General features: G+C 57.2%; 3 protein-coding genes across 3 annotated transcripts; 1 reads left to right on the top strand and 2 right to left on the bottom strand.

Annotated features, from left to right (window-relative positions):
* Nucleotides 1-46: 46 nt before the first annotated feature.
* On the bottom strand, nucleotides 47-1,674 carry PV07_08869 (tartrate dehydrogenase). Its single transcript, XM_016396073.1, has 2 exons — nucleotides 964-1,674; nucleotides 47-860 (listed from the first exon to the last, which is right to left on the bottom strand). Exons 1-2 carry the CDS (start codon nucleotides 1,444-1,446, stop codon nucleotides 144-146), a joined length of 1,200 nt encoding a protein of 399 aa, XP_016245929.1. The 5' UTR covers nucleotides 1,447-1,674; the 3' UTR covers nucleotides 47-143.
* A 292-nt stretch (nucleotides 1,675-1,966) lies between these two features.
* PV07_08868 (uncharacterized protein) lies at nucleotides 1,967-3,939 on the bottom strand (the record flags this gene model as incomplete). The annotated part of the gene is made up of 4 exons (XM_016396072.1): nucleotides 1,967-2,236; nucleotides 2,318-3,071; nucleotides 3,138-3,560; nucleotides 3,629-3,939. 4 exons carry the CDS (start codon nucleotides 3,937-3,939, stop codon nucleotides 1,967-1,969), a joined length of 1,758 nt encoding a protein of 585 aa, XP_016245928.1.
* Nucleotides 3,940-11,257: 7,318 nt separating this feature from the next.
* On the top strand, nucleotides 11,258-12,119 carry PV07_08867 (uncharacterized protein). The gene is made up of 2 exons (XM_016396071.1): nucleotides 11,258-11,820; nucleotides 11,882-12,119. Exons 1-2 carry the CDS (start codon nucleotides 11,276-11,278, stop codon nucleotides 11,916-11,918), a joined length of 582 nt encoding a protein of 193 aa, XP_016245927.1. The 5' UTR covers nucleotides 11,258-11,275; the 3' UTR covers nucleotides 11,919-12,119.
* The last annotated feature ends 1,124 nt before the right edge of the window (nucleotides 12,120-13,243 follow it).

Below are 13,243 nucleotides of genomic sequence, written 5' to 3'. Positions count from 1 at the left end.
GACAAATGCTTTTGGCTGTTTTCTCCTTCTCGACGTGATATATATATATATATATATATATTGACTCGGGAGAAATACACGAGCCAGTGTGTTATGTAAAGTAGTAAGTCACCAGCCCTTGGAATCACCATCTCCGCTCCACCCTATTCCTTCCCCGCGACAAAGAAGCCTCGCTCCTTGCCCAGCCGCAGGATCTCCTCGCACACCTTGTCGGTCACCTCGTCGGTGCCGGCCTGGCCGCCCAGATCCCTGGTCTTGACGCCCGCGCCCAGCACGGCCTCGACGGCAGCCATGAGCATGTCGGCGGCCTCGGGCTGGCCCAGCCAGCGCACCATCTCGGCGCAGGTCCAGAAGGTGCCGACGGGGTTGGCGACACCTTGCCCCGCGATGTCCCAGGCGGAGCCGTGGATGGGCTCGAACATGCTGGGGTTGCGGCGCGTGGGGTCGAGGTTGCTGGTGGGCGCGATGCCGATGGAGCCCGCCAGCGCGGCGGCCAGGTCCGAGAGGATGTCGGCGTGCAGGTTGGTGGCGACCACCGTGTCGAGCGTCTCGGGCTGCAGCGCCATGCGGCACGTCATGGCGTCGACCAGCATCTTGTCCGCCGCCACGTCCGGGTACTCGCGCGCCACCGCCGCGTTGACCTCGTCCCACAGCACCATGCCGTTGCGCTGCGCGTTCGACTTGGTCACGAAGGTGAGCGTCTTGCGCGGCCGCGCCCGCGCCGTCTCGTACGCGAACCGCAGCAGCCGCTCGCACCCGTGCCGCGTGAACACGCTCACCTCCGTCCCGACCTCCCACGCCTGGTGCAGGTGCGAGCGGCCCCCGTGCCCGGCGTACTCGCCTTCGCTGTTCTCGCGGATCTGGGGGAGGTTGTTAGAATGTGTATGGTTAGGGAGATATATAGACATGTAGAGATAAATACACAAGATATCGCGATGGGAAGTAGCCGCGGTAAGTACTTACAATCACCCAATCCAGCTTCTTCGCATTCTCAGCGCTGCCCTGACACGCCGCCAGCGGCGACGTCACCCCGCGCAGGATCCGCGTCGGCCGCACGTTGGCGTACTGCTGCAGGGGCTGGCAGATGGCGAGGCGCAACCCCCACAACGAGACGTGGTCGGGCACGCGCTGGTCGCCGACGGCGCCGAACAGGATGGCATCGAAGTTCCGCAGCTCGTCCAGCCCGCCCTCGGGCACGTAGCGGCCTGTGCGCAGGTACGTCTCACTGGACCAGTCGAAGTGGGTGACGGCGAAGGTGAAGCGCGAGGCGAAGGCCTGCGAGAGCGTCGCCAGCACGCGCAGCCCCGCGGAGATGACCTCGGGGCCGATCCCGTCGGCGGGGATCGAGGCGATTTTGTACGTCGTTGTCGACGGGGGAGGGGCGAGTGGTTGCGGATGTGAGGAGGAGGAAGATGTGGTCGACGGGGCGTTGGGGATGGAGCCCATGGTGAGAAGGATTCAAGCTGGTGAGGGGGTTAATTGAGTGTCGTTTGGCCAGTCGTCAGTCAGTTAGTTAGACAGTCAGTTCGTTCGTTTGGTCGGTCGGGGGTATAGGTAGATGGCTACGAAACACATCCAAGTATATATATCTATGAGAAGACGACGATGGTGCTGGTGAAGGCGGATTGACGGCAATGCCATCGGGCCTCGTCGGACATTCGCCGCGACTCGCTGTGGTCACTGGTCAAAGGCTCACAGGTGCTTTTCTCCAACACGGTCTCCAATGCCGTTTGCCACTGAGAAACAAACGGATCTTAGTTGCTTCTTCCAGACAAGGATGGCAAGATGGCAAAGATCGTGTCGGGCATTTATTTGGCCGAAAAATTAATGGCCTTGACCTGATGACTTTTTTCGCCAGGCATTGAATGTTCGGTTCAGAGACACGCCTCATATCTTGATTATAGGCCCATACTTAGTGATGGTCAGCGCCTTATTGCCAGAGCAGTTTTACACCTCCTTTCCACCCTCATGCTTCCCAGAATAGACTCTCGTTGGGCCATTGGGAGCCGTCATGTACAAAATCCCACGACAGTTCGTTGGGGAGCGCACCGAGGAAATCATCGTCGGCGGGAAGAGGGCTGTCGACGGAGGTTTCATTGGTGAGAGCCGTTGTGCCAGCACACGACACGTCATGAAGTGCATCGCCTCCGGGTCGCGCATGCAGAGCCTCAACCGGGGCGTGCGAGGAGTCTCGGGGTCGAGGCGGCGTCAAGCAGTCGTACAGAATCCCAAAAGCCTGGGGGGAAAGGAAAACATTAGCTTAATGTATGCGGACTGACTCTCCTCAGGAAAAGAAGAGGGAGGGAATATGTCTTACCCCCCGTCCACGCGTGTGGACGTGTAGGCTGTCCTGCGACCCGTCCTGCAGTCGGAAGATCGAATCGTCATGCCACAGCTGCGAAAACAGCGTTACCACGTGGGCGTTGACATCTCCAAACTGGAGGCTCCGCCGTTTCAGCAGCTTGAGCAGGGCAAAGAAGGTGCGTTCGCCCTGCTTCATGTCGATCCACAATCGGAGATGGCGGCTGTGCGACATCCGCAACAGCATCGCCAGGAGCAGGCAGATGTGGCGGAAGTACGGCTCCGAGGCGTAGAATGCCCAGTCGCTGTTGCCGTCCATTTTCGAGGCCTGCTCGGCAAACTGACGGATCAGATGCGACAACTCGACCAGGCCCGACATGTGCTCCGACGGGTCGGCGCCGAAGAAATGGTACGCGTTGACGTGGACCCTCGCGGTTGTCACGATCAGGGGGTTTGGGAGGACGCTGTCGTCCGTTCTGGCCCCCGTGGCCGTCATGGACGCGTCGGAGCGCATGTCTTCCAGCGCTTTGCGGGAGACCTCGAGAATCTGGTCATCAAAGACGTTGATAAGCGATCTCAAGGTGGCGAGCGGGCCCCCTGAGCGAACGGTGTCGGCCAGCACCTCGTCGGCGCGAGCGACCACTTTCTCGAACTTTTGCATCCAGTATGTGCTGGGTGGTAGTAGCCTCGAAGCATCGGAGGAGCATGGCAATTCGACGTCGAACGCGTCGAGACAACGATGAGGCGGCATACCGCAGGACCAACTTGTACTGCGCGGGAGGAGTCAGCAGATATCCCTAGATCCTTGGTAGAACGCGGAGGTGGACGGCACCAACCAGTGACACGAAAACTCCAGATACGCCCACGTTCGCGCCAGGAAAGGCTCGTAAGATACGTCGGCGACGGCGCCTCGAAGCTGCAGCATGTGGAGTCCGTGCTGCAAGGCCAGCTGCATGGCCGCCCCGGAGTACATCGGAGATGGGTCGTCGAGGATGGTCTTCATGGGGAGCGGCCAGGTGCACAGGATCATGAGACCACGGATGGTTGAAAAGTAGGACGACGTTTGCTGTAGAGCTTTTGATGCCAGGACAGTCACGCCAGGTGAGAGACGGCCAAGTAGCGTCGGGTCGAGCTCGTACCTCCGCGAGCCGGTGATGACCACACACCAGAAGACAAAGGGAGAGAGCTTATAATAGTAGGTGTCGGGGCGGCATGATGCGTCTAATATGGGCAGCATGGGGTGGTAGTGTTTAAAGTACCTGTGATAGGGATCAGCTCCTTTGAAACAGCGATAGCCGCCACCAATCGGTCGGTCTGTGATTCTCACAGCTGGAAGCAATCATCAATCTTGAGGCCGTCCACATGGACGCCATTCAGTGACTGAGACATGGCGCACCGCGGCAATGCGCTTGAGAGATTCGCACCGGTTGATGATGGTTTGCTGATGCGAGGCTCCAAATCGTGAAAGGACGGGGCCAGCGGTGGCCATCCAACAGTATCAGGACCAGAATCCAACATCAGATGCGTGGCGGCATCGTCAACAGGCTCGACCGAGGACGCAGGCCTACTCTCGAAGGATTTGGGAGGAGGCGTTGCAGAAGCGCGGGCAGTTCGTAACCGATCAATCTCGCGTTGCATGTCTGCTTTCCTGCCAACCGCATCAGGGGGGTTTTCTGATTGCCAGCCACCACCACCACCACCATGACCTACGTTCGAGCCTTGACCCGCTGGAAATTGGACGAAAATTGGCACGGGACGCCAGCCCGGACGCACCTTGAACACGCCCTGGATGGGTCGCTGGAGGAGGCATCACATCTCAGCTGCCGACGCTTTAGTCCTCGCGGGTCCTGGCTTGGGGGAAGAAGCGATTTTCAGACCTTTTGCTGGCGACATAACGTACACGCTTTTGATCGTCGGACTTTGCGCAAGGGCGTTGTGGGATCGCCTCCCAACGAAGTGGCCGTGGGTATCTGCGTACGCATCACGAGGAGTGTCGATGGAACGGGGAACTCATGTAGCACATATGCTGGGGAGAAAGAAACGAAAAGGGAAGCTTGCTGCAGTGTGGTTGACGGATCAGTTAGTCCATCGCTACACCGAATTGAGACAAAAGCGGAAGTTAGTGATATGCTCGACCATGGCAACGACATTCATACCCCAGATTGACGGGGTTGAGGGGCATAGGCAGGGTCAGACTCCAGCCATGTGTTCAGCACTCACATGAACGAATCAACCACTCATGATGCCTCTTCTTCTCTGGGGGGGCATTACTATCCCTGCCATAAGCAGCGAGTAAGTGGAAGTCGACATTTGCCCTCGAGCCCATGTTATTGGTCGTGTCGACTCCCTACCAAGGCCGAGTTTTCGCAGTTCTTGAACCACAAAGCTTGACAACTGCGAAAAGTCGGTCCAGGCCCAGACCACGCGAGATCGTCTTTCGGCAAACAGAACCAGACACACTTTACCGTCTTCGCCTCATCCGACGCTTCGGCGGACAGGAGGATGATCACTCGCGTTGCGGAGCTTTCTGCCGTGTATGCTACGCCCGCTGAATGAGCCTCACCACCGGGATTGTGATATGCTGCAGGTAGGTCGTGCTCATAAAGGCTCCCACTCTGCAGAATCTCTTGGGCGTCCTCTACACTTGCACACTGCACGCCGTTCCAGTTTTACATTACAAACTCACATTCACCATGGCCCCCTCAGCCACTACTATTGTATCAACAGACAAGCAAGAACAGGAGAACCATCAGTCTCTTGTCCTGTCAGGTGACGACCTGTGCTATCCAAAAGACTTCGAGTTCTTCAAAGGGCATGTTGGCCTCTTCCCAGGCCAGCCCACACCCATCCAGAGAATCAGGTTTCCAAAGTCAGTCCTTTCGTCGTTGTCCACTTCCGCAGACACTGAATCCGCGCTAGATTCAAGACCTTCGCTGAAGAACGATCCTTCCGCAAGCTGCACCATGCTGCCGCCCTGAGATGGCTTGGGTCGCAGGGCTACGGCAATGAGGGCGCCGGCGGCCACATGACTGTCCGCGATCCCGAGTTCCCTGATCACCTCTGGATCAATCCGTTCGGCCGGAGTCTCAATCACATCACCCCTGATGACCTGGTCCTGGTCAACGATGATGGACATGTGGTGGGAGGCAACATGCACGTTATCAACCCGGCGGGATTCTACATTCATTCGGGGGTGCACAGAGCCCGCCCCGATGTCCAAGCCGTGGTGCACATGCATACTGTGGCCGGCAAGTCATTCTCGCCATTTGGGGAGAAGCTGCAGATGTTCAACCAAGACTGCTGCCAGTGAGTTCTTGACGTTCCTCTCCCTTTCTGGGCTTGTCACCATCCTGACTCCCGTTAAGGTTCTACGACGCACATTCCGTCTTTCCAAGCTTTGATGGGTTTGTCCTGGCGGAAGACGAAGGCAAGCAGATTGCCGAAGCCTTGGGCCCGACGAACAAAGCCGTGATACTGCAGAACCACGGCCTGCTCACCGTCGGAAAGACCCCAGACGGCGCCGCATTCACGTTCGGTGCTCTGGAGCGATGCCTCGAGGCTCAAGTCAAGACCTTTGCCGTGGCCCAAGCCTCGGGCTGGAAGCCAAAGGCCATCACCGAGGAGCAGGCGTTGGGCGTCAAGAAGTTCTACACCGACGAGTTTTTGTACATGACATTTCAACCGGCGTAAGCTTGAAACCCCCGTTTCCATGGGCCTGGAAATGCTAACCAGGATCCCAGTTTTGAGGATGTCGTTCGTGCGTCAAATGGCGCCCTGCCTAGCAGCACAGGAGGCGAAATCTACCCTGCTTGGAATGCGAATTGAGCAGCCCTCTGGGTCCCGGCGTGGTCAGTTTGCTGGTCGAAAGATGGCTTACACACGTGGTAAATATACATCGGCGAGAAGAAGACCACACGATGTTCAGAGTAGATTCTTCTTTGGTCACGGCGATGGTGTATCTCAAAGTCATAGATCTCTGAGTCCTCGACCGTTGGCGTAGATGCCACTAAGTCTTGAAATTCTCATTCCACACTTCTTTATCTGCCAACTTCGCAACTATGACTCTGCATGCAGGCTGGACGTGTCGCAATAGCCCGTCACGTCCCTTGCCCTCGGAGGATGGGTCGAGTCGCAAACCGGCCTATATCTTTTCGCCGACTTTTCGGCCACTAGTGTCCACACTCAATGTAGTCGCGGAGCAACGATTGATTCGAGGCTGGGATCGTGAGCCGCAGCTTGTGTCAGAGAGACATAGGGCCTGGCCATCACGAGAGCCGTTCTGATGTGTGTGATACAGTGAATATAAGCAACCGCCGCCGCCGCCGCAACATGGGCTGCGAGTCCAAAATTTCCTCCTCCTTCCCTCTGCTTACGACGCTCCAACAACACGAACGTCCAGCATGATATCCAAGACGCTCCCCGAGGTCGACCATTTTGTCCCTGTGGGGCCGAGCAAAGAAACACTGGACTTTGCAGACCTCGAAATCCTCGACTTTTCCCAGTATGAGACGGGCTCCAAGCAAGCGCTCGCCGACCAGGTTCACAAAGCCATGTGTACCCATGGATTCTTCGTCATCGTGAACCACGGCATTCCAGAGGACGTCGTCACCCGCCAGGTGGACATTGGCCATACGATCCTGACTCGGACGCCGCAGGAGGAAAAGGAGCGGCTCAAGGCCGACATCCTGGGCAAAGGCGAATACCCGGGCTTCAAGCCCCGCGGCCACTGGAAGTCCGGCGGCGTCCCCGACCGTATCGAGAACTTCAACGTGAACAGAAACATGAGCCTGCACGAGCAACCCGCCGCGCTGGAACCTTACCGCCACGAAATCCAGGAGTTTGTCGACACCGTCCACAAGGACATCCTCTACAAGCTCCTCCGGCTCTTTGCCATCGCGCTGGAGATCGAGGACGAGGAGTTCTTCGTGAAGTTGCATCGGTACGAGAAGCACGACGAGTCCTGGGCTCGCTGGATGGAGTACTATCACGATGATGATGACGCCTCGAACGATTCTAAGCAGCTCTGGCTGGGCGGCCATCAGGACCTGAGTGCTCTGTCGCTCCTGTTCAGTCAACCGATGACGAGCCTGCAGGTGCGCGACTACGAGGACGACGCGCAGTGGAAGTACATCCGCCACATCCCCGGCGCCATCATCGTCAACGCCGGCGAGCCGATGATGTGGTGGACCGGCGACTACTTCAAGGCCGCGGTCCACCGGGTGGTGCAGCCGCCGCAGGACCAAAGAAACCACGACCGCAGCGGCGTCTTCTACTTCGTCGTCCCCAACGACGATGTGGTGATCAACACGTTGGTAGACGAGAGCCCGGTCCTCAGGAAGGCCAACGTCAAGAAGTGGTTCGAGGATGGCAAGGCGCCCACGAGCAAGGAGTGGGTGAACAACCGCGTCAGGGTGACGGGCCAGAAGGCCCTGTTCAAAGACGCGCAGGGGAAGAACAGCGAGCAGCAGCAGATTGGAACGGTCACGACGACGTGGTATAGATGAGAAGGGGCCCAAGATATCAATCAATTCTCACCTTACCGCGGGACTATCTTAGGTCAGGCTTTCCTTCATGTATGTTTTGACTTAAACAATATATGATGTTATGATGTAAGTATTGTGAAAGCTTGCCGCCATCGTATCAGGGAGTCAGATCAGATAACTTGATCTTGTAGAAGGAGGTGGACTCATTTAATCGACGTAAAATACCGGAAAAGACGATATTGTAGAGTCTCGACCCCGAAGGCTCGTCGCGACTTCCACCAATTGCGAAAACTCGGGCTCGAGTGGCGAGCAGGAGGAGCGAAAAGTCGGCGGTGCCCAAGGTTTCTGGCTAGATCTTTCTGGGGAACTCGAAACCAGAGAGTCCATCTCGGCATAACCATCGTCGACGACAACTGGAATGCGGAGTTGCAGGCGATTCGAACCCCGTACCCCGGATGAGACTCGTTTCTCGTATGCTTCGTCACTGGACCTGCTCTGGGGATCGTATAAATAAACCGGCAGATTCCCCTATGCTGCTCTCTGCGCAGACCATTCAGCAGTCCTTCCTTTTCCACGTCCTCGTCCGACACAACATCATCTTTGATCATGGAGAAAGCGGGGATCGATAACGTCCTCGAGACGACCGTCAGCTTTGACGAGACCAGCCACGTCGAGGATGGGCACCAAGAAAAAACAGAGCTCGACCTCATCGCCAGGTCCGCGATCAGACAGCAGCGCTCGTCGATCGAGAACCGCGTGGTGCACAAGTGCGACTTCACCATTCTACCGCTGGGGGCTCTGGCATTCTTTGCCTCGTACCTGGTAAGTAGACGGTGTCTCTCAAACTCCGAGTTTGGACAAACTGCTTGCTAATGACCAGCTCAGGACCGCAACTGCATTGGCAACGCCCAAGTCATGGGCATGGGCAAAGACCTTGGCCTGACGGCGTCCCAGTTCTATGACACTGTCACGTTGTTGTGTACGTTGGACCCGCGGCGTCGAGAAGCTGCCCCCCTTTTCGCTGATGTATATGACGTCCAGTCGTCGGCTACATCATCATGCTGCTGCCCGCCAACATCCTCAACCGGAAGCTCAAGCCCAACCGATCCATCGGGGCCGGCGTCGTCTTCTTCGGCGTCATGCTCTGTGGCATGTCCGCGGCCCAAAACTACGCCACTCTGGTCGTGCTGCGCCTCCTGATCGGTTGCGGGTCCAGTTTCGTCCCGATCATCACAATCTACACCAGTCTCTACTACACCCGCAGCGAGCTGGCCACGCGAGTAGGTATGTTGTCACGCTGAGGGCAGAGAGGTACATCATCGAAAAAGCCTTTGCACTTACTGACACTGGGGAAAATGTCAGCTATCCTCTATGCCGCCTCCACCACGTCAGGGGCGTTTGGCGGGTTGATCGCCTACGCCATCCAGCGTGATTTGAGCCAGGAAGCCACTGGACGCGCGCCATGGCGGTGGCTGTTTCTCATCGAAGGCATAGTGGCCATCTTTGTCGGCCTCTTGGTCATCACTCTTCTCCCACGCTATGCGGACGACTTGCAGAAGCGCGGCAAGCGACATTGGCTGTTTACCGAGGAGGAGATCGCATCGGCCGCGGAGAGGTCTGCAGGCGCGTTGTTCCACCGTGTTCCGAGGGGTTACCGTATCTTACTAACATGATTGTGCAGCGTACAACACCGAAGGAGCAAAGGTGCAGCCAGCGCAGCTGTGGCGGACCCTCAGAGATCCCAAGACGTATCTCTTTGCCGTCTGCCAGAGTGCCTCGGTACTGGGCGTGGGCGTGGTCGGCAGCTTCCTGCCCATCTTTATCCATGACTTTGGCTTTTCAGCACGTAAGAAGCACCCTGGTCTTGTAGCCAGATATGGTCACGCGTCCGGACAATACTGACCGATTGGGGCAACAGTGAGGACTCAGCTATTCACCATCATTCCGTACGTCTGTGCATCCATCATGGTGCTGGTGACGGGGATCTGGTCGGACCGCATTGGTCGCAAGGGCCCATTCCTGCTGTCGGGATACATTGTCTGCATCGTGGGCTACATCATGCTCCTGTCGACCACCAACGCCGTCGCCTCCGTCGTCGCGGCCTGTTTCATCACCGCGGGGTGCTACTCAGCGATCATCATCCTGCCGGTCTGGATCGCCATCAACACCGGCGGCTTCACCAAGCGCGGCGCGACCTGGGCGTTTGCCGAGTGCTGCGGCCTCTGCTTCTCCGTCATGGGGACCCGCATCTACACGACCCCCCCGCGCTTTGTGAAAGGCCACTCGATCGTGCTGGGCTTCAACGCGGTCGCGCTCTGCAGTGCCCTGGTCTGCATTTGGTGGATGCGTCGCGAAAATCGCAAGAAGGATCTCATCGTCCAAGAGTACGCCGGCCGCAACGAGCTGCACCCGCACATCGCCTCCCATGCCACGCTGGAAGAGGTCAGCGATCAGCACATCTCGTTTCGATATATCTGGTAAGAAAATCGGAGAGGAGAGAAAGAACAGCAGGTCTCTGAGGATATGCGGAATATCAGTCAGAGATCTGTACAGACTGCGTGGCTCCAGTTTCTGTTCTGTGGGTTCTTGGTAACCGGTTTTGTGCCTGAAGGAAGGAAACAGACCGGGTTTCGTGTGAGAAGTCAGTCAGGCCCAGCTAGATTACCTTGCCAATACATGTCGGTTCAGATGAGCCAGCGTTGTTACGTTACCTCCGATATGGACAACATTTGGGCCTCGTATCTTCTGACCCCATCTGCACATGACAGGACGAGTTCTTTCCCTTGATATTCGTGACTCGACAAGTACTTCAAAAGCGGCCCTTGGTTCCGTCGAAGGGCAAACACCACTTTCATCAGTGATGGCGGTGGTGGTGCCGACCCCATCCTCCAAGATACACGCCCGGAGCCTAGCGCCCTTGAATCTGGACGGGATACTCCCAAGATCGCAGCGAGGCTGACGACGCAATCAGGGGTTTGAGGAATCATCCAGATTCAAGGCAGGCTTTGCGGGCGGTGGCTCCGATCATCGGACAGATATTATGATTCTTCTGGGATCGGTCTTGTCACCATCGGACGGACCCTGTAGCCGGTATCACACTGCTCCACTGTCCTCACTCCCCTCGCTCGTATTGTGGAAGAGCAGGACGACATCGAGAGGTATCAAGGAAGGAATTATTGAAAGAAGCACGAACACTCTCTCCGCGTGCGCCGACGCCTCGCCCTCGTAGACTCGCAGAGACTAAAAGTGCAGTGCAGTGCAGACAGTGCAGACAGTGTGGTGTCAGCCAGGGGAAGTCCCCGCCATTGAAATCTCGAACTCGGGTTAATGCCCAAATCGGGAATCTTAAAAGCGGGCTTCACGTGATTGTGAATACCCCTTGTATGCAGCCAAGAGAGGAAACTCGGGCGATGCGAATACGAGAGCACATGCGCCCTTCGCTCTGCCTCGTAATACTCAATACATGGATTCTACCACCCTGTCGTGCTGCCATGGCCGTCACCGTCCGCCCAGCCACTGAGGATGACCTGCCCCAGATCCGGGCGATCTTCGAGCACTACGTGCTGAACACGGTGGTGTCGTTCCTGGTCCAGCAGCCGCCGCCGAACTACGTCGCCTCGCGGTTCGAGGATAGCCGCGCGCGCCAGCTTCCGTACCTCGTGGCCGTCAACGACGACGACGACCACCAGGGCCGGGTGGTGGGCTACGCGTACGCGTCGGCCTTTCGCGGGTTCATGCTGGGGTACGGACACACGGTCGAGATCAGCCTCTTCTGCCACCCGCGGCACACGAACCGGGGCGTCGGGAGCCAGATGGTCGCGCGGCTGCTCGAGGCGCTCCGCACGACCAAACACCTCACGCGGGAGGTCGGGCACGAGGACAGCCCCGTCGAGGCGGACGTGCGGAAGGTCATGGCGATCATGGCCGTCGACGAGACCGCGCCGGGCCAGGGCCTGGCGCTGCGCGACTGGTACAAGAGATGGGGGTTCATCGAGGTGGGCAGGCTGCAGGGCGTTGGGTTCAAGAAGGACAGAGTGTATGATGGACAAATATATCCAAAAAAATGGGCCCGGATGACTGACGTGCTGTGTGCTCAGACTTGACACCATATATCTGGAACTGCATCTGCAGTGACGGACGGGACCTGGTCATCGATAGAGATTGGGTTTGGCCCCTTGACCTCATGCCCACCGAGGAGAAAGCGATTTTCGCTTCAAGCCATGGCCATGGGCACTTGGACTGTCTTGTCCAGATTATACAGTAGGGGGTTTCTTGATTTAGGTGGTTGACTTTCTACTAGATTTCGTGCTAAATTCATCCATATTCTCCATTCTGGTCCATTTTTCACGCCCTACGAAGAGGGTTTTCTTTTGTTTTGGCGCTCGCCGTTGATATCACGCAGAGAGGGCAATCGAATTGGCCAGTCCGGACTTCGGCGCCGTCGTCCTCCGAGCGAGAGAAGGGGCGAATTGCTAGCCGCTTTGGTGTTTGCGACCGGACATCTCGATCTCCCTTGCCCGGCCTCTATGTCGATGGATATCAACATTTCTTGACAAGGCTGTGAGGCAAGATACGCCGCCAGAAGTCCCTGTCTCTCGATCGACAACCATCTTGCCCTGCCTCTTGTTTCCCATGTTGACAAGACTTCTTGTCTCTTGGTGTGTTTCTATCTCCCTCGGTAGCCGCGATGACTTGCCCGACAGATTCCCCTTGATATCTGCTATGACGCGGGATTTTCGCAAATTGCCGATCGACCACGAGCATGTGGATGTCGAGGTGAGTCTTCTTGACCTGGTCGAGCGGTCAGTGCCGCGTCGGTGTTTCCGACCAACAGCACATGTGTGGAATTGGGGCTTGATGACCAAGGAGGTCTCCGCCGCGGCAGTAAAGGTCGCTATCATAAAGAGGGGGATTCGTGAAGCCATATGGAGCGCCTGGAATCAAACACGCCAAGTGCTTCAGCCTTGTGAGTGATGGATCCATGGCCTGAACGAGCAACTCTGTGCGCTCGAGTGGTTCGTGTGAGGCATGGCAGACAGATCCTGTCTCAGCGAAGATACCCGTTCCCTGTCTCAGCCTTGCGCGAACACGGCCTGATTGCGGCGGGAAGTCTGGACACCGCAGCTGTGGTAGCACAGCTCGATTCCGCTCTTGTCACGCAAGCACAATCAAAGGGAAAATGTTGTGATGCTGGGGTGTCCAAAGGCAGCGGTGGAGAACAGGTTAAGCCCAGCTGGCTCACGATGTCGCCATCAGGCTATCTGCATCCTCAGACTCGTGCTCAACATCACCTTTCTCGAGGAGTAGCTTTACTACTGCCTTATGTCCAAACGTCATAGCGCACCGTAACGCCGTCCTACCCCATCTGTCCTTAGCCTCGAGCTCAGCACCCTTCTCGAGGAGTAGCTCTACTACCTCCTCGTATCCGTTTCTCGCGGCTAACGATAGCGCTGTCTGGC

This window comes from Cladophialophora immunda, assembly GCF_000835495.1.
Source record: "Cladophialophora immunda strain CBS 83496 unplaced genomic scaffold supercont1.5, whole genome shotgun sequence".
Classification (NCBI taxonomy): domain Eukaryota; kingdom Fungi; phylum Ascomycota; class Eurotiomycetes; order Chaetothyriales; family Herpotrichiellaceae; genus Cladophialophora; species Cladophialophora immunda.
This window is presented reverse-complemented; position numbering and strand designations above follow the sequence as displayed.